Source organism: Echinops telfairi, unplaced genomic scaffold, assembly GCF_000313985.2.
Source record: "Echinops telfairi isolate 266 unplaced genomic scaffold, ASM31398v2 ScPeMD7_2291;HRSCAF=2852, whole genome shotgun sequence".
NCBI classification, from domain to species: domain Eukaryota; kingdom Metazoa; phylum Chordata; class Mammalia; order Afrosoricida; family Tenrecidae; genus Echinops; species Echinops telfairi.
In genome coordinates this window covers 34,125,229-34,145,982 of record NW_022106189.1, presented here as the reverse complement: position 1 = coordinate 34,145,982, position 20,754 = coordinate 34,125,229, and the positions used below count along the sequence as shown (strand labels likewise).

At 45.7% G+C, this 20,754-nt stretch overlaps 1 protein-coding gene and 1 long non-coding RNA gene across 2 annotated transcripts in view; one reads left to right on the top strand and one right to left on the bottom strand.

Annotated features, from left to right (window-relative positions):
- Nucleotides 1-20,754, top strand: part of LOC123522096 — a 166,793-nt gene that overhangs the window by 122,497 nt on the left and 23,542 nt on the right. The window lies entirely within an intron of this gene.
- Nucleotides 9,095-20,754, bottom strand: part of ZFHX3 (zinc finger homeobox 3) — a 159,267-nt gene continuing 147,607 nt past the window's right edge. The window contains exons 8-9 of the mRNA XM_045293664.1: nucleotides 14,789-20,203; nucleotides 9,095-10,838 (exon numbers count right to left, since the gene is read on the bottom strand). Coding sequence (XP_045149599.1) covers nucleotides 9,184-10,838; nucleotides 14,789-20,203 — 7,070 coding nt within the window. The 3' untranslated portion in view covers nucleotides 9,095-9,183. The remainder of the gene's footprint in view (nucleotides 10,839-14,788; nucleotides 20,204-20,754) is intronic.

Below are 20,754 nucleotides of genomic sequence, written 5' to 3'. Positions count from 1 at the left end.
AATGTAGGCTCATAGATCTATTTCCCCATCCTCATATAATATATTTGTATATGTACATGTCTTTATCGAGAGCTCTATAAATACCCTTTGCCTCCCAGCTCTTTCCTCTATTTCCATTGATTCTCCTCCTGTGACAACAGATTTCTTACTGGAAACAATGAACAGTGGAATAACATCTTTATAATACTGCAAGAAAAATATAAATTCATTTAAATCCAAATCAAGTTTTGAAACTCTTCAGCATTGACCTTAGGACCATGTAATCTTAGGACCCTGTAATGAGAAATCAAACACAGACACTGTATGATGACATCATATGTACGGGCAATATGACAAGGCTACATTTGTGCATTACCACCTTCGCAGAAAAGGAAAAATTGCCCACCAGTATTTACTAGCCCTCTCATACCAACCTTTTCTTTTCTTTTTTTTTACATATACCAACCTTATTTTCAAGACCATCGTTATTTCTGATTGAAGATAGACAAAGGTGTTGGACCATAGCTCCTTATAGCCAATAGTATTGTTGAATTCTTATAAGCTGAGAATGTAATAGAAATACTTGTGAAGTCTTTATGCCAACTTACCTACTCTTTCCCTTGCTTTTACAAAACTAGGACTCTTTAAGATGCTTATTTTCCAGAGTAATATTTTTTTAGAATTCTTCTTGTATTTGAGACTTGGGTCATCTTATAATACTTTCATTTATCCATATTCTTTCAGCTTGTTTCACTTACAGTTAATTCATTCTGAAAATCTCATTTTAGATTCTATCCCTCTCCACCTGGGTGTCTGAACCACCTCAAAACAGAAAGTGGGCAGTGGGCATATTGTCACAATCTGTTACTGTGTATCTGTTCTGTAGCACCAGGTATTCTGAATTAGAGATTGCCTACGCTTGATCATCTCAAAGCCTTTCTCCTCATAACAAAATTCATCATTAAGGGACTGAACATTGAAATGTTGAAAAACAAACTCTTGGCCTAGTCTATGGGTTCACGAACAGAATTCCTGTCAAGGATCTTGGCACTCTCTGAGATATGACCAGATAGGGAAGCATCAGAATTCCATTTATGGTAAAGACCTTGGGGGCCTACATCATGCAAGCCTCAATCTTTCTATAAAGGAAAGCAAGAGTTAGAAAGCTGCAGTGCCAAAGGCTTTGTAGCAATGGAAGAGGAGAGGTAATAATATGTACCAGAAAGTGTGCTATGCATTTTACATGTGTTAATTTATTTAGTCTTCCAAACAACCCTATGAAGCATTTACCGCTGTTCTCATCTTTTAGTCAGAAGAAGTGATGCTGCCAAAGTCGCAGTGGCAGTCAGAATTTTAACTCAGTCACTGTGTCTCCTCAGCCTGCTCGTATGCACTGCTTTATGGTTGTCAGGATCTCTTGAGGGGAGGGGATGCACTGTGCTAACGACTAATAAAGATGTGCTTCGTGCCTCTTCTTTCACTCTTTACTTCACTGTCCTCCACCTGGCTCTGTTGTAGGTTGTCTTGAGGAACAAGCAAGTAGAATTTAATTTTATAATTTGCTTGCCGTGTGCCGTGCAGGGTGTCATCGAGGGAGCTGAACAGCAGCACCAGGGAAGGGCAGGGTGCTGAAAGCAGGAAGGCAGGGGGACACGACAAAACCCACTGCACTCCAGTTTATCATGACTCTGGGAAATGGCAGGAGAGTGAACGGCCCCATAGGGTTTCCAGAGCGTAAGTATTTACTGGAGTAGACCACCACATCTTCTCTCTGGTGGAGTAATAGGTGGGTTGAACTGCTGACCATTAAAAGCTTGAAGATAAACAAATGGCCATCTAGCTGAGAAGCAACAAAGCCCACATGGAAGAAGCACACCAGCCTGTGTGATCACGAGGTGTCAGTGGGATCAGGTATCAGGCATCAAAGACCCAGAACAAAAAATCATATCAATGTGAATGAGGGGGAGTGCAGAGTGGAGACCCAAAGCACATCTGAAGGGTCACAAGGAAGAGACGAGCCAGTCGGTGCAGTATAGCACCAACAAAACATACAACTTTCCTCTAGTTTTTGAATGCTTTACCACCCCCACTCCCCCCCACTATCATGATCCCAATTCTACCTTGCAAATCTGGCTAGACCAGAGCATTTATACGGGTACAGATAAGAGCTGGAAACAGGGAATCCATGACAGATAAACTCCTCACGACCAATAATGAGAGTAGCGATACCAGGATTGTAAGGGGAAGGTGGGGGGAGAAAGGGGAAACTGATCACAATGATTTACATATAGCCCCTCCCTGGGGAATGGACAACAGAAAAGTGGGTGAAGGGAGACACTGGTCAGTGTAAGACATGACAAAATAATAATTTATAAGTTATCAAGGGTTACTGAGGGAGAGAGGGAAAAAATGATAACAAGGGCTCAAGTGAAAGAAAATGCTTTGAAAATGATGATGGCAACAAATGTGTTTGACACAATGGATGGATGGATGGATTGTGATAAGACCTGTATGAGCCCCCCATAAAATGATTAAAAACAAAACTGCTGACCTTTTTAGATGTCAGTTGAGCACTTAACCACTGAACTATCAATTCCTGGAGGCAAGGAGTAGTCAACGTTACAAAGAAGCTTTTGACAAAGAGGCAGAGACTAACCACTGAGATGGCTTTGCTCACTCCTGTCCTCTCAGACCACAGTGTGAACGTTTTCATTGTTAGGTTTAGGGACTAAGACGTTGGTAACATAGCCCTTTCCAGCCTCACGTAGTTAAAAAAAACTGAAGCAATCATAAAAGGCCATCAACAAATTTTTGTCACACCCAAGATTCAGAAAGCTCCATGTTTAACTGTCTGAACAAATCTTAATAACTGTGCTACTGGTATAGTGTTTCCCAAAGGGGTCGTGAGGGCATTTGGCGCTGGATGATGCATGGGGGCTGCAAAAGCAGATACCTATACCTTATCCTGAGTTATGGGTGACTGTATAAAAGTTTTTAATTGCCAGGGCTGGGCGACACTGAGTAATTTATTTTCTGAAGAGTGGGCAAACAGGCCAAATTAATTTGGGAACCGATGTTCTAGTGGGAGGAAGGAAAGAAACGAGTAGGTTAAACCCACTTTAACCATAGAGTAAAGGGAAAGTGAAAGAAAGACCTGACTTCATTTGGATGACCCTGAGAGTACTATCTTTGCAAGTCTGCCCCAGCTGTGGCTCGCCCCCAGCCTGCAGTAATGTAGAGGTTGGCCAAGCACACCTGGCCTGGCCTGATGTGAGTAATTAAGGCTGCACCTAAAGCAGCAAGTGCAAACTTTGCATCCGTCCATCTCTGACACTGCTTGTGCTATTGTAGCTTCGAGTTTAAATCTGTTAAAAGTGAGATTTGGAAGGTCAACAGGGGCCATGCACTACAGACTTTCCCTTAAAGCAAAATGACTAGCACATACCAGCAGCTTTAAGATGTTGCTGTTTCACATTTTCCAGAGGGAAAAACTGTTAATTCCAAGGAGACCAATGTCCACCTCAGCATGATACTGAAGATTGAAAGACTTCTTTTTGTTTAAGGGAGAAAAAATTATTTGTCTCTTACCTAACCCTCTGTCAATGTAATTTAGGCACTTAGATTCTCTGATACAAAGGCCTCAACTACCACTAAGGTTATGCCTTATTTTCTTGTTAAAAAATTATCTGTAGAAGAATTTGAATTATAGTCCCTGTTCTCCAAAGAGCTGAAACAGCAATACCTCTCTCCAAAATGAGTTCCACTTAAAAAAAATTTGATATGATCATGCCAGATCCTAAAATCGTTATAGTTTAGAAAGACAGATGTGGCTTTGGGACTGAGACTTTTTTTTTTTGATAGGTGGGAACAGAGATCAGTGACAGAACTATGCGCTAACCCCACTCCCATCCCAACCCCCAACCCCCACAAAAAGAGCTAGAAACTATCTGCTTTTGTAGGGGCCCCCAGAAGGAAAATACAATGCCTGGGGAAGTTCAGGGTTTGCCACCGAAGGAGCAGTGTCCCAAGTTTCCAGATGATATCAGTTCTAAGCTTTGTAGCCTTTGTCAAGCTTTTTTATCTGAGCACTCCCCATCTATGTCTGTACCAAATGTGAAGTTCCTAGAAATTTGGAGTTATTCGAGTCGCATTATCCTAGAGTATCCACTGCAATGACTAAAAAGAAAAAGACGACCTAGTTGACAATGGCTGTCTGAGCCCACAGAAGTGTCCCAAGATCAACTCCTGGGAAGAAAAGACCCCCATTGACCAACGGTCGATGACGCAGATCTTGCAAGGACACCGCAGACTGCACTGCTGTGCTAGGCCAGCAGCTAAGAGTTTGTCAACTATCATCTGTGGCTTTAAGTTAGAGATGAATGGAAGGCCTTTGGGCCTGCTCTTGGATCTACTCATTAATTAATTTCAGGCATTTTCCGCTATGAGGGAGGATTTTGTTAAGAGGATTGAAAAGTTGTCTTGTATGTGAGAGTGCTTGGGCTAGTACTGTTGTTTAGAGTTCCTACTTATCAATTCCTACTTCCGCTCTACCAGAAGTTTAGATAAGTCTTTTGCTAAGAAGGGTGAAAGGAGTCAATTGTCTATTTAATTCAATTTACCTTTCTAGTGTTAAACACTAGACTTGCTCCCCATCTTGGAGAATTGAGACTTTCTTCTCTCCTGACCATTTGGAAAACTTCCTATTTGTAGTTTTGTCAGCGCCTAAAATTCTCACATGAACATTGGCACTAAAAACACAGGTGTTATTAGGGCCCTCTGGGGTCAAGTTCACAGGCTTATCTTTCCTAATTTGGGTAGCTATGTGCCCAACATGCCCTGGCATTTTCTTAAGTGCCAGAGAATGAGCAATATGGTGGCACTTGGAAATAGCAAAGAACTTGTGTACATGGTGTACTTTGGAATAAGTACTTGCTGCACATACCACTTGAAAATACTGTTCACATTTACACTTTGTCAGTCGACTTTTTTCTGGCTCTAACACACACACACACACACAAAATGTGGTAACAGAGACAGGAACTTTTGCTCATATTTTTTTTAATGTATCACAATGAGCAGGAAACATACTTGATGAAATATTTTCAAAGGAGTATATTTAATTACCATCTACAATCAACTTAACTATGACAACAAAGTTTCTGTGACAAAATTTTTTTTCCTTTTTTTCTTTTTTTTCAGTTTGAAAGTTCCATGTGGTTGGTTGTTAGTCTCCATGTAGTTTGGTACAGTTCGAGATCAGCATCGTTACAGTAACAAAAAAGCTAACAAGACTACATTATAGAAAAACACCAAGAACATCATTTTTGGTTTCACTTGCTCTATTTTTTTTTGTACATTGCAAAGGCTGTTCATATACCTCTTCACCTCAGGGTCATGTTCATTTATGCTTTCTGTCCTACCCAAACTTACTCCCACCCCAAAGTAAACAAACAGGAAAACTAGTCAAAGCTTTGTTTCACAGTGGGCAGTATCTCAGCGCCATCAACCAACTCAATTTATGCTTCTATTTAAAATGTCTTAATTTATTATTTAACAAAAATATATGTCCATGAACATCAAGTGCACTGGCTTAGGTTACCGCTTCTCTCCTGCAACTTCCTGCCATGCCTGATAAACTCAGGTTTAAACACATGCCTTCTGTTTTACTTTATTTTCAATTGTGTAAAACTTTGGCCACATTCATCTCTTTAAATAGCTTTTAATTTAACAAAACAAAAACTTCCTAGATGTATTAAACTTTTCAGGCGTTTCCCCCCTTTTCTGGGGGCCCATCTGGTGCTATGATCAGATAGGGTCCAGCAATCCAGCACCAACCCACAGTATGAAGTATCAAAAAAAAAAAAAAAGGTGAAGAACTATTAATTTAAAAGTGGGTTGAGATATCCTCCTCAACTACCTAAGGCAGCAGAAAGGAGTAAATTCCCCGAGTGAGATCAAGCTAAACAAACAGCTGAGCATTGTAGTGAACTTCATGCTTTTAAAATGACACTGGTCACTGGCAGAGTGGATGTAAGCCCACAGACACCTGAAGAGCTCGTTTGGCCTCCAATTTTCACCATCACCGGTTGCTTTGCTACTTCTGGGTTAATGCTGAGACTTTTTATTTTTTGAATAAACATGTACGTGGGCAGTTCATTTGTAGAGGAAAGAATTAAGTGTGCAAACCACTCCAGGTTGAAACGATCACACAACCCTTCTGAGAAACACTGGTGGGTGGAAGCATGCTTGGCAATCTCTCCAACCACCTTGCTGTCACCAAACACACCCACAGATCAAGGCATGGCCTAACAAAACACCCACAGTCGCTCTGCCACACAGGAGGAGGATGGCATAGTAACTCAAAAAAAGGAAAAAAGAATAAAACCACCGGGTGTGAGGTGGACAGATTACGAGGAAATGAAAAGTTGGGGTGTGGGGTAGGCAAGGGATAGAAATTGCACTATTACCAAGCAATACCATTTTTAAAAACAAAGACTTCAGAAAAGACCTAGTAGAATTTTGACAGGCAAAGCTAGTGTTAAATTGTTAATTGGCATCACACAGAGAACCAAAAACAAAAACATTTTTTTCCTATATGGTGCAGACACAGAGTAACATACAACAGGTGAATGGCAAAAAATATATATATATATTTCATAGAGTTACAAACGATAGAATAATGGGAAAAAAACTGTACAACTTTAAAATTTAAAAATGTTCATCTCAAACACAGGGAGAAAATACAAGAATTCTTGTTAAAAGAAAATAACTTGTTAAAACAGCAAATGTCTTGTGTACTTGTTTTTGACACCTTATGCTACAACTGGATATTGGTATGAATAATTAGGTGGTACTCTTTAGTATTTCTACTTTAAAAAAAATTAAAAAGCAATTTGCACTGTGCAACAGCCTAGTTAGAAATATGTACAACAGTTCAGGATCTACACTTCCATTAAACTAAAACCAAATTAATCAAAAGGAAATAGTCCCGGCTAAAAAAGAAAAAGAAAGAAAAGAAAATATATTTTCAGATCTTGGAATGCTCCAGTCTTTTTGCAAAGTCGATGAGTGGCTTCAGCACTGGGGAAAGAAGTCTGAAAGGGGACCAAATGGAACCTGCATTCACAGTCTTCAAAGTTCCCTTTTGAAACATAAGGAAGAGAACAAAGTGGGGAGAAGGATTTCACACTTTTGGGGCAAGGGGGAATTGTTTCTGTTGAAGTTTGGTAATGAAAATGAAACAGCAAAGCATCTATTTGTCTCCAAAATCTACAATTTAGCAGCACAAAGTTTTCCTTTCAAAGTTCAGACCGTTTTTTTAAGATGAGAAAGGGTGGTGGGGTGTGTTATAGAAATACAGACATTAACATAAATGCAAGTGCCTCACATACGGTTCTTTTTTTTTTCCCTTTTTCTTTTTTTTGCTTTCTGTACATTGCTATCTGCTGCTTTGTTGGCTGCGCTCTGGATCACTCGCTGCTCAGACTGCCTAACACAAGGACAAAACTTTGAAGTAAAAATGTGTCTTTTGGTTTATGAAATTGTCATACAGTTGCCTCTTTGCTTGTAGAAGCAGCACATAAACAACCTGGGAATCTTGTTTTACCCTTTCTTTTATTAAACTAGGTCTTGTTTGTTTAAATCAAAAAGCAAATTCTCAAGTAACAAGAACCCGTCCACTGCATCAACAGTGAAAGGGTGTGTCTTTGGATTTTATTTAAAGCATGAATTTTTTTTTTCTGACAGAGGAAAAACAAAAAGCCAAAACCAAACCCCTAACCAAAAACTTTTTTAGGAGGGGGCGAAGCACACACAGGGCCAATTACACAAACTGAAACAAATGCTTTAGTTTGGGGAAAGAATATTTGAAACATCAGAGGAGGAGAAAAGAGGTAACAGAAAAGAAGACAAGAGAAAGATAAAAAATAAACGCACAAGGCTAACAGACATAGGTAACTAGAATTTTATGCTTTAAAAAGTTTCAACTCCTCAACCAAAAATATTCTGAGGATCCTAGTGACCCCTAAAACCCTTTGAAATTCTTTCATTAATTTTATAAAATAATTTGCAGCTACCCTTTAAGAAATGAAGGCAGCTACCTTCAGTGGGAGGTTTTAGGGTGGGAGGTGGGAGAGAAAAGTAGAGTTAAAGGGACAAGGGGGAGAGAAAAGCTTAGGCGAATCAACGGATTGCAATCTATCTGCTAGGAATGAACAAGACAACATCAAATGAGGAGCTGTCAGCTGGACCATACAAAAAGCTAAATGTACACAAAGGTTTTTTTCCCCTTTAAAATCTACCATACTGCTTCAGTTCATTTCCAATGCAACAATCTACTCAACACCAAAAATGGTCATATCTATCATAAATACAGAAAGTCAGTTTTTTAAAACTTATTTTTTTAAGCTACAAGTCCTCAACACTCTTTATGTGTGGTTTTGTTTTTTGTTTTTGAAAGTGGGAGTGCTTAACTTTTCCCCTTGAAATTGGCTTCAGCAGAAAAGCTATCCTTAAAATCCCCAGAAGCTAAAGTAGTTCACATTGTTTGTATCGAATACTTTCTGCCCGTTTTTAAATTAACAAAACAAAAAATTCTTTTCTGGAACAAAAACAAAAAAACGGAAAAAAAGTTATATATATATATATATATATATAAAACAATGATTCTGAAAACAGAACAAAGTGTGAGCGATTGACCTGAGAATAAAAAGACATTACATTTCTTTTTTTTCTTTTAGCAAGCCATTGGTATCTGAATGCTAAGATAGCAAGAAATTTAAAACTGTAACAGGTGGACTGCTTTCCCATACAGTGCATGCCGGGCTCCTCTGTGCTATCGATGTAGGGCGTTATTGAAAAGGGGCAAATATACAAGGGGTTTAAGCTCCAAAGACATTGGGGAGGCCCTGCGGACTTCAGTTTCCCAGACCAATAGTACCTTCAAAAGGACACAATGTAACAGGGTTAGAGTTTTTTTTTGTGTTTTGTTTTTTAATAATAAAAGAAAACAGAAAAGACAAGAATGTAAAATCACCGGCATAGATAGGCATATGGGAAAACAACCCACGCTTTTTTCTTTTTTTTTTTTTCTTTTTTTTTTTTTTTGGTTAGAAGCTTTGGAATTGCAGTTAGTCTATTTTTGAAATTGGTTTAACTTTTTTTTAAAATTTAAATTCATTTGTTTGTATTGTTCATCTTCAAAGCTTACAATCTGAAGGTGTCCGTTCCTACACTGGTCAGACCACTGTCCTTGGGGCAGCTGGGGTCTTTGGGACCCTCCACCGGGCTCGCCGGTCCTTCGGACTTTTGGCTGAGATCCGTGTCAGACTCCTCCGAATAGTCGTCTGTTGGCATCGAGGGCTGAACCCCTGAGGTGCTGCATGAACTTGAGGTAACCGTTGAAGATGAGGAGAGAGGAGGAAAAGAAGAAGGGGGCTTCGCGGCCAAAGCCCGGGAGACCACTGGCGGCCAAGACTTCCTGGGGGCGTGGGGGGGCGCGGCGGGGGACGCGGCGGCCGGCGGGGGAGGGGGGCTGTCGTTTGAGTGCGCGGCAGACTGCGAGGTAGATGCGGTGCTAGGGTCAGGGAAGCAGGCAGAGTGAGGTAATAAACTAGGGTGCTCTTTGGCGTTTCTTGCTGCTCTCGTGATTGTTCTGTGTTTGTGCAAGGCCGACTCGAGATGTTGACTCAGAGCTTCCTCCCCACACAGCGCGCTCTCGCACGCCAGGCAGTGGTACGAGCCGCCGCCATTCCCGCCGCCGCCGCCGCCGCCGCCGCCGGTGGGGACGTGAAGCACCATCTCTTGCAGGTTCACCATGGACTGGCCGAAGAAGCAGAGGGACTTCAGGTGGCTCCGCGCCGCCTCCTCGTCACCGAAGCCTGCCTGGCACTTGCGGCAGACCAACTTGTACTGCACCTTTGGAACAATGAAGGGGTCGTAGAGGGAGTCCGAATTTTTACTTTCTGCTTCTGGCTCTTCTGGGGGTTTCGGCAGGAGGGGAGTCACCTCCCGGGGTGCGTTTTTCTGCTCTTCTGGTTTGGGGGATTCTTTGGCAGGGTCTTTGTCTGGGGAAGCAGCCCCCGGAGGGACTGGGGTTTGGCTTGCTTTGGGCTGCTGCACTTTTTGCTGCTGCTGCTGCAGTTGCCGCTGCTGCTGCTGCTGCTGCTGCTGCTGGATGGCCTCCTGCAGGCTCTGCTGGTATTGCTGGTACTGCTGCAGTAGGGAGCCCGGCGACAGCCCCATCAGGGCCTGCGACAGCGCAGGGCTGTAGGGAAAGAGGCCTTCCATGCCATACATAGGCTGCAGGTACCCACTCTGCAGGGTGCCGGGGATCTGAGGGGCGTAATAAGGAGAAAAGCCTGGTACGAAGTAAGGAAGGAACTGGCTGGTGAGCAACGCTGTGGGGTCCGAAGTCAAGGCTGCCTGCAGGGCCTGTAGCTGTGCTGGGTCCACCGCATACTCCATGGTGGGCAGTGGGGCCGAAATCGTCGCCGCAGCTGCCACCGTGGGAGCCTCACCTTTCTCCTTCTTGGCGACCGACAGGGGCTCCCCCTTTCCTTTGTGTGTCTTTTCTTTCTCCTTGGCTTTCTCACTGTCCTTGCGCTGCTGCTGTTGCGGAGGGAGCTGGGGTGCAGATGGTGGCTGGGCAGCTGCTGGCGGTGGTGGTGGGGGCTGTTGCAACTGTGGCTGCTGGGGCTGGGAGGGTGGTTGGGGAGCCAGTGCCATGGTGGCTTGTGCTGGGGTCGGGGAGCTCAGCGATGCTGAAGACGGTTTATTTGGTAATCCAGATGTGGGGAGACCAGGGGAAGGAACTGTTGTGCTGGGCAGACCCATCAAGTTCGGTTTGGGAGACGTTAAAGCTGGAAGAACGGAGACAGAAAGGGAAATTACATGTTAGTCTTGGGTCGTTTGGCTGAACTTGATATTTTACCTGTGTCTGTGACACACATGTGGATGTCTCAAGGTGTAACTTGAAGATGCTCTCAAAACCAACGTTTCCAACAGAGAGAGCCCTCCAGGCTTTAAGGTTGGATTGTCGTTGGTGGCCGTTGGCCCCCGACTCCTGACAATCCCATGCACAGTGGGATTGAACTATTGTGACCTAGGATTGGAGAGCCTTTTATCCGCAGGTTTTAGTCCTGGCTCAGCTTCCATACTTCCTCCTTTCAGCTTCTAGCCCCGTCCTGCTCAGCATGTTACACCCTCAATTCACATTTTCTTAGCCATGCCACACGATAAAACCACTGGTTGTGGTATTACCTCTAAACTTGCTGTTGTTCCCTGGGATCTGTTTGAACCATAGCTCCACAGAAGCCACAGGAGAAGAGAGCAAATACCAAGTTGGCAAGGCTTCAGAAGAAGAGGAAAGGGAAAGCGTGGAAGAGCAAGGAAAACCATTCCATTGCCGTGGTGCTGCTGATCTGCATCTGCAATATACTTAGGAAGAGGGCTCTGGAATCTGGAATCCACTGGAGAGCTAAGCATCTCCTCCTGCCTCTGTTGGAATGACATGCAGGACTACTGGCCAATGCCTGAATGTCCAGCCACACAAAGAGAGATAAGCATTGCCTGAGGTGTTGTTATGACCAATGCCCAGGATATCACAATGCACCCTCAAGCATCTCTCCTTAAGGGTGGCAAGGGCCTTTGACAATGGCAGCAGGCACACAGGGTACCTACTATTCCATCTTCGATCTGACTCAGCCCTAATCCACTATTATTTGCACAGCCTTGACCCACTCTGGAACTTCATATGTTCCCTGGCCCTTCGATTTCTCCTTCTTTGAGCCTTCTGTTTCAGGGTGATGGTAAAGAACAGCCCCATGTGGTTTCCAAGGCTTCTAATCTTCATGGAAGCAGATGACACATCTTTCTCTCCCACGAAATAGCGGGTAGGTTTGAGCCACCACCATTTTGTTCAGCAGCCAAGTCTTTAATCACTGTGCCACTAGGGCTCCTTTTAGGGGCTCCCAAAATATTAGATCCTAAATTATATAGCTCCTTACTCCTCAGCTGGACTACTGGCTCCCATAAAGTTGGTCAAGGGCTTCCCAAACATAGCACTGCCCATGGGAAAACAGACACTCTAAAGCCCATGCCCGAGTGAGGATCACTGCAACCTGGTTATAGTGGTGCAGTGTTAACCAAACTATGTGAACGCGTCTAAAACAATACTACATTTCAGATGACGGCAACAGGGTTACCAATCCTAGAAAAACACCCACTGATATCTGAGTGACCATCATTGCATACTAACATTAATTTAGCACAAAAGAACCTCCAAGAACCTCTCATCTAATCTTAACAAAAGAGACTGAAAACCAGAGGAGATGTGACTGACTTTATTGAGAAAACCAGCAAAGTGTCAGCTAAATTGTGCAAGTGAGGCCAGGACAGAATGAATTCTGAATTCTAAACGTAAGACATAAATTCTTTCAACTACTAGGCAATGGGCCTGCCCTGGGCTGTAGCTTTGAGACCAGAGCTAACAGATCGACGAGAGCAAGGGAGAAGAAACACCTGAGCTTTCATCAGCCCTGTGGTTTTAGGCTTTTAGGAGAAAGATACCAGCAAGAAGTCCTTGCACTATCCTCAAGTGACGGCCTGCAGAGATCCCACTTTTAAGAAACCTTGACTAAACTCTACACTACCCATATTAGACATGGTAACTCAACACTTCTCACAACAATTAGACAATACTAGCTTTCTTGTCTGTAAAATCAGAACTGAGCAAGTCATTTCACCCCCTGAAACTAAGCCACCCATAGACTTCTGGAGTCAAGACGAGCAGGTGTGGATAGTGGCTAACACACATAGGCAGGCACTGTGACCTTGACATACTGAAACCACAACTTTCCACAGTGGATGGTTGTAGGCATTAAAGGCCATATTAAAAAACAACAACAAACTTTAGCATTAGACTTCACATATGAGAGACTTAATTACCATGAGTTCCTTCCCTCCCAACGCCAGATCCCGTGCTCCTGAGAGCTGTGGTGCTAGTAAATAGGCTATGTCTGGCTGACTTGAATCATTACGAGCAGATCTTTCTATCTTGCATCCACTCTTAAGTGGTCAGAACCTGAGTAGCACTAAACATATACCTGTTGACTGACTGGCTCATATTGGGTGTTGTGGAAGGAGCACATAGCACTGGGAGCCAGGAGGCCTGGGTGGGAGCTCTGGCTCCTACCCTAGCTTGCTGAATGGTCTTGACCTCTCTGGGCCTCAGTTTTCTCATCTGTAAAACAAGGGGAATAGATCAGACATTCTGATTCTAATCTGTTCACATTATTATGATACGCCGGGCCTTCCCAAGCCCCTCTGCCAAGGTCCAGGGTAACTCGGTGTCCGGACACTTTCCATTGCCGATTGCCTCACTTGTGTCTAGCTGGCTTGAACTCCATTCTGTAACATTATTTTCCAACATATACAAGCAACTACTTCTATGTCTTAATGCCTTCATTTACTGTTCTTCTTTTGGGATAAAAAACTGACCAGGAATGAGGTAGCCTCGTGTTCTATGAAAAACACAGCCAAAATGGTAAAACAGGGAAATTAATTCAACCAAAAACCAGCACAACTCTAGAGAACAGCAAAGCCACTTCAAGCACTAGAACAGGGACAAGTTTGGAATGTAGGGAGGCACTCTGAGAGGCTCTCCTTTAGTGAATGTCCATTGGCCAGGACAGGCCATTGTGTGAAGTTGCTGACGTGTGGCTGAGCCTCACAGAATGTTGGAGGTTAAGGTCCAATTTACAAAAGATAGGTGGATCCAGAAAAGATGGATGAGGACAGATGGAAGAACAAGATGTAGACAGGAAGAACTAGAAAACTTTCTTGTGCGTGAAAAGACAAGCGTGCTAAATATTTATGACTCCAAATAAAAGAGGAAAAGATGGGCAAAAGGACATGAAGGGAGTGCCTGAGGTCCCTAAAAAATACATATTGGTGTTTTTATTTTTTTGTCTGACAGAAAGGACAAACTTGTCAAAATTCTGAATCGCATTGTCCAATACAAGATTCCTGGTCTCGGCAGTATATTCAAGTTGAACGGCAATTTCATTAGAAGCTACCGTAGCCATTGTTGTTATGGCTAAAAGAAAATGCCAGGAGTAAGGGCCTATCATCAAAGAGCTGCTTCCCAACAGCCATTTGTTGTGCCAGAGCAAGTAACACTCCAAGGTGGTAGACACCACAAGGAAGGGCAACGAGTTGATTTAAATCATCTGGAACCAGCTGCCATCAAGCATGGCCCCAGATTAGTTCAGACAGTCAGGGGTCCCCTATTTTCAAGAACTATCTGGATGGGATCAACATTCCACCAGGACAGAAAAGGTCTGTGATGGAAACTTCCTTCTCGAAAATACTCCAGAAGTTAGTATGCCCAGACTATAGCCACAATGAGCTCAAACAACACTGGTGAGCATGGCACAGGAGCAGGCAGATAATGTCATTCCGTCGTGCCACAGGATCACTTGATTTGGAACTGACTCTATGGCATCTAACAGCAACAGTCGCACACACCAGGAGGGGGGTGCTTTGGAATACAGGGCAGAAGAGTGGTTTCAGAAGTAACTTCCAATTAGGAGGTTCTACTCCCTGCCCTATGAAGGCAACAGATCACCTACCCATTAGCGATAGGTAGACCTCATGGAAGGGGACTGAAGTTTTATTTACTGTTACGCGAGAATACTAAGCAAAGGAAACTTTCTACCACTACTGAAGGATTGGGATGGTGGCCACATGACAAAACTGTTAACTGGGCAGCTCTTTGGAAGCAACAAGGAGCACCTAAAGCAGAACCCACCTGTGTTGGATGGAGTAAAGCCTGGCAAGGAGGGGCTGTTGAGGCCGGGGAGCAACACAGGAGGAATGCCCTGGAGCGCAGGATATGCTGTAGGAAGGTTGAGAGCCTGAAGAGGGGCGTTGTCATACATCCCTTGCTGTTGGGCTGCCAGTCCAAGGACCTCATTGGCCTTTTTAATCCGGTCCAACTCTTGTTGAGCCATCAACTGACGTACAGTGGCTGGGTCAAAGTATTCTTTCTCCTTGTCCAACTGGCTTCCAATAGTGTCTTTAACTTTGGAGATATGCTGTTGGGAAAAGATATGGTCACGTACAGACAGCCGAGCGCTGTACTTGATGCCACACAAAGTGCACTCTGTTTTGGGTCCCTCATAACTTGTTTGGTTGATACCAAAATGCTTGGCCATGCTTAACTTGGACTTCTTTTCTTTTGCCCGGGCATTCTGGAACCAAACCTGAACAACTCTCTTTGGCAGTCCAATGTCATTGCCCAGGACCTCACACTCTAGCATAGTGGGTGTCCTGTAGTCATTAAAGCATGACTTGAGGACCTTTAGCTGCAGATTGGTCATTTGAGTGCGAAAACGTTTCTGCCCAGGCCTCTCCCCACTATCTCCAGATTTGCCTGTAGACCCACTTGCACCGGGACTCGGGGAGCAGGGATCTGCGAGGCTTGAGGTTTCACTGTAGTCCACTGTGCCTTCATTGTCATATTCCTTGCTGTAAAAGCTCGGGGCTGGGCTGACCAGACCCGATGACAGCCGATCTTCATACTCAGACATTGCCATCATGGCTGCTTTGGTCAACCCTTCATTGGGTGCTGAAGATGATTTGGTTTCCATTGCTATTCCTGTCGCACTGTCGTTGTCTGCATTGCCCTCATCTCCAGTGGTGGTATCTGTGATCGCCGTGTTGACGGAGGAACAGTCGTCATTGTCCAGCTTCGTTTGGTCAAAATTTAGATTAACTGAGGACATGGAGGGGCTTTCAAAATCTTCAATCCCTTCCACTTTGATGGAGGAAGGGCTAAGTAGAGTTCTGGGAGACAGCTCCATGGTTTTGCTCACAGGTGAGAGGGGAACACCCTGGCTGTCACTACTGCTTGGGGGTAGGTGGGAGAAGCTAGTTCCATCAAAAATATCTCCTTTCATCTGGAGCCCCCCATCGCAGTCTAACAGCATCGCAGAGAGCGTGAGGTTGTAACCAGCTCTTTTGGCTTCATGCCAGTGACGAGACCGTATGTGAGCCTCCAGGGCAGTCTTGGCTTTAAAGAGCGCTCTGCAAAAAGGGCACCTCCTGTGGGCCTGGGCTGGGCCCACGGCCCGGAACTGCCCTTTCCGTTCTCGAGCCCGGGTGTTCTGGAACCAAACCTGCACCACGCGTTTCTTCAGGCCCACTTCATGCGCAATGTGATCCAACATCTTTCGAGTTGGATTGGAGTCCAGTAGATACTTTTGGTAGAGAATTTCTAGCTGCTCTGGCGTAATAGTCGTCCTCAAACGCTTGTCTCTCTGAGGTTCTTCTCCTCCGGTCCCACTGTCATTTTCCCCGGGGCTCGCGCTGGCCTTTTCCTCCAGCTTCCTCTTCAGAGTGTTCATTGTGGAGGTTGGGGTAGAAGGAGAAGTGGCTGCGCTGGCTGGAATTTGGGGTATGGCCCCAGACAGCAGTTGGCTGGCCAAGAGTGGGTTACTGGGGTCAAACAGCATGAAAGGCATATCTAGTGACCTGTCCAGAAACTGGGGGTGGATGAACTGGTTCTGTGCACTCAGAAAGTGAAGCTGTTGATGTTCCTGCCAGTGCTCAAATGACGGAAATGCCAGTTTGCACTGGTCACACTGGTAGGGGATGAGCTGCGGAGGGAGGTTTGCCAGCTGCTGAGGAGTTGATGTGTGGAGGGGCTTGAGGGGAAGGTGGGAGAGCTGCGAAGGACTGGGGCTCGACTGTGGTAAGGGGCACTGAGGAGGGGGCGCTTGTGGAGGCAGCTGTGGTAGCGAAGGGGGAGAAGCCAGCTGTGGGAGCTTTTGTTGGGGTGCAGTTGTCTTCTGCTCTGGTTGGTCTTGCTGCTGCAGCTCTAGCTTTGGTTGTCCTTGCTTCTCTTGGTTTTGGTTCGGCTGTGCACTGGGAGGTTCCACTTGCTTTGGTTTCTCATCGCTTGCTTCTGTTTTGGAACTGAAGGTGGCCAGTTCATCCGCTTCCGCTGTGAGCTGCAAGAAGGCAGAGGAAGCTGTGTTGGCTGATGGAGCTGGGGCATTGTATGCCTGCGAGGGCATCGGGGTGCTGCAGGAGGAGCTGGTGGGAGTCAGGATTTCCATGGCGTCCATGGAGTCCTCATTTTGGCTGTCATCCTGCCCCTCCTCATCTTCATCCTTGTAACACAGCTTCTTCTGGTGCTTGATGAGATCAAAGATGCGCTGAAATACCAGGCTACATTTTTTGCACTGGTAGTTTAAGTTGCTCGTACGAATATATCTGTCATTGGTGAGCTCACGCCGCTCTCCATCTTTGCCCTCCCCCTGATTCTCATAATTTTTCCTGGCCTTCTGTCGGGCATTTTGAAACCACACCACTATGACTCGGGTCGGAAGGTTCAGTAAATTAGAGAGTTGCTCAAACTCATCATCCTTGGGGTACGCGTTGGCATCAAAAAAGTCCTGCAAGACCCTCAGCTGGTAGTCTGTGAACCTTGTCCTTGAGGACCTCTTGCTTCCCCAGTACTCCTGCTTTTGAGGTTCCGGGGAAGGAGGCCTGGAGTCGATCTTGAGCTCTTCTAGACTGGTGATGGGAGGATTGCTGAAGTTATATGGGGAGTCCTTGTTGCGCTGCCGCTCTTTAAAGAGAGTATTTCTGAACCAGTGCTTGATCACTTTCTGGGGCAACCCAGACTTGTCTGCCATCTCTTTGATCTGTTCTTCACTGGGAGAATTGTTAATATCAAAATATTGCCGTAAGACTCGGAGCTGATCATCTGTGATCCTGGTCCGAGGCCTCTTATTCTGCTGCTGCTGGAGCAGACTTGGATTGAGCTGATGCTGGTATAGCTGGGCCAAGTCTGCAGGCAAAGGTTCAACAGGTCCAAGCTGAGGTGGCAGCTGAGCCGGTAAGGTCTGCAATGGCATTGTCTGCATCATCAGTGGCGAGAAAATGGGCAGCTCCATTGGCATGGACAGCTGAGTGAGCGGAACGGATGGCTGGGCCGGGGCAGTTGTTGGAGATGTGATGGGTGGTGCCGAAGTAGGAATGGCTGGCGTGGAGGCTGGTTGAGGTGGTGCTGAAGGGAGAGGGGGCGGAGGGGGGGGCGGCTCTGGGGTCTGGGGCCTCAGTGGGTAGAGTTTGTCATAGTGCTCTCGGTACTGTTTGGCAAACCTCTCCAACTGTTTAAAGGGAAAGTAATTTTGGTGAACGTGCTCTTGATGACTTTTCAAGATCAAGATGTTGGAAAACAGCTTGCCGCAGGAATCACACTCAAGCTTTTCCAAATTCTCTCCCTGCTCGGTCTTGCCGTTCTTCTTCTGCACCTTCTGTTTATTCTCGTTGTACTGAATGACCAGCTCGAAGCCAAAGTTCTCCAGCAACGCCTTGGTGGCGTTCCCTCTGGCATCTGAGGCAATGCGTGGAGGGAGCATGGAAGGCTCGGAACTGCTCCCTGGTGCCAATTCCTTTTTCTCTTTGGCCTTCAAGGCATCGGGCAGTGATTCTTTGGGCCCTAGATTGCCTTCCCCCCCCTCGGCATTGTCCCTCTCTCTCTGGCTTTCTTTCTCCTTTTCTTTGATGACCAATTTGTTTTTCTTCTCGGGATGTTGGCTTGACTGAAGAAGGGCAGAATGACTCTGGGACAGAGAGAGTTGGCTTTGCGGCTGCTGCAGGATCTGTTGGTGGCTCTGCTGTGGGATCTGAACCTGAGCCTTTAAATCTTCCAGCAGGCCTGGGCCCGTCCCAGTCAGCGCCAGGGCCCCGCTGGTCACTGGCAGGCTCATCTCAGGGTTGAGCTGGAACTCAGCACTGGGTATATAGAAGGGGAAGAGGAGATGCTGCTGCTGCTGCAGCTGCAGCAAGGTCTCAGTGGTCATGGGGAAGTGAGGAAGGAGGGTGGGGTTGAAGAGCTGAGACTGGATCAGGGCAGCCTGCTGCTGCAGCTCTTGCTGCAAGTGAGCTTGAACTTGGGCTTGGGCCTGGGCCTGAGCCAGCGTCTGAGCTTGCTGCTGCTGCTGCTGCTGCTGCCTAGAGGCTATCATATCTGCCAGTTTCTTCCGATTGGCTTCTTTGGGCTCTGAAGGGGAAGCCATGTTGGCACCAATGGGATTTCCAAAGGATGGCATCGCTACACTCTCAGTGGGCACTTGGCTCAGTAAGCTGGAACTTGGAGCAATGCCAGCACTGCTAGGATTGGTGGTGGTAAAGGTGTTACTGCTGCTGGTGCTCACTGGACTCGGGGTGGAGGAGCTCAGGGAGACGCTGCTGCTGCTCCCAGTCCCATTGCTGCTGCCGCTTGCAGCCTCCAGCTTGGCTGCCCGGGCCTTGGTTTGATGCAACACAGACCTCATGTGGATCTCCAGAGTGGAGCTCTGGCTGTAGGCCACATTACAGGTGTTACACTTAAAGGGCTTGTTGTCGGGGCTGCTGGTGGGTTCTGGCTGACCGGTTGCTGATTCTTGAAGGGCTCTCTTTAATTTATGCAGATGGGAGACAGAATTGTAGTGCACTAATAGGATGTTCTTTTGAGTGAAGGATTCCTTGCAGACGGTACATTTGTAAGGGCGAGAAGGGTCTAGAAATTTTTCCATGGTGAAATTGGGGCCTTTTCTGAAAGGCAGAGCTCTCTTTGGCTCTGAGCCCGAGTCTTCCTGTACCGAGCCCGAGTCGCTGCCCATGGGACTCTGTTTATCTTCCAAGTCACTCTCTTCTTCCTTGTCTTCCTCAACTATGATGGTGTGGTCTTCAGCCAGGGTGGGGTCTCCCATGGCCAGGAGGTCCCCGTTGACTAGAAGGCCACCGTAAAGCTGCTGGATGTCAGCCTCACTCAACTCCAGGTGGCTAGTCTCCAGGTGTTTTTTCAGAGCCTGGAACGTTCTGAAACTGCGCTGACAAAGACAGCACATGGTGGCAGCTCTGATGACGTGGTACTGAGAATGCAGCTGCAACTTCTCAATGGTTTTAAATGCCAGGCTGCACTGATTGCAGCGGTATTTGTACACGTGGCGATCTGACACTGGCAGCTGAGGTCTCTTGGTGTGAACTTCATTGAAATGCGTCTGAAGGGCAGCAGACGTTTTGAAAACCTGGTTGCACCCCTTCTTCCAGCAGAGGAAGCCCGAGTCTTCCCTCACAGAGCCCGGGTCAGCAGGAGACGGTTTCAAATCTCCACTGTGCTCTGTACTCACTGATGGCAAGATGTTCTTTCCCAGATCCTCCGAGGTTTCTGTAAAAAAAAACATCAAGCCCAAAGATAAAGAAGGCTTTGTTTCAGGGATGGCCCCCAAAGCGAGCTGTCTACCTAGAGGCCTCACTACCAGAATCTGAGGAGGAGGGAAATACCCCACCTGCAGGACAGAATCTCGCCAGTCATTCCTCCCCACCCCCAGAGATGCATAAAAGGAATACAGAAAGCTTCAACTCAAAATAGGTCTATGTTGTAGCACAGGTCGCTGTCTTTTAAACATATAACTGCTTTGACTCAGAATCGCAATTTCTTAAGAAATTTGAATCCAAATTTGAATTCAATCCAAACTTGGTTTGCATCCAAGACTGGATTATCCTTTTGTGTCTAAGAACTAAGCCCAGTGCGTCTGCACTGTACACTGTATGTGACTGGTTCTGAACTAGTGGGGGACCTTGTAATCTTCATCCAAGAAATATTTTTGTTAGCAGTTGCTATCACTCTGAACAATGAACATGCAAGCAACCCATTATTAAGCTATATTCTTTTCCTACAGTGAGATCCTCGTGACAGTAAATAACCCCAGGGTGGAG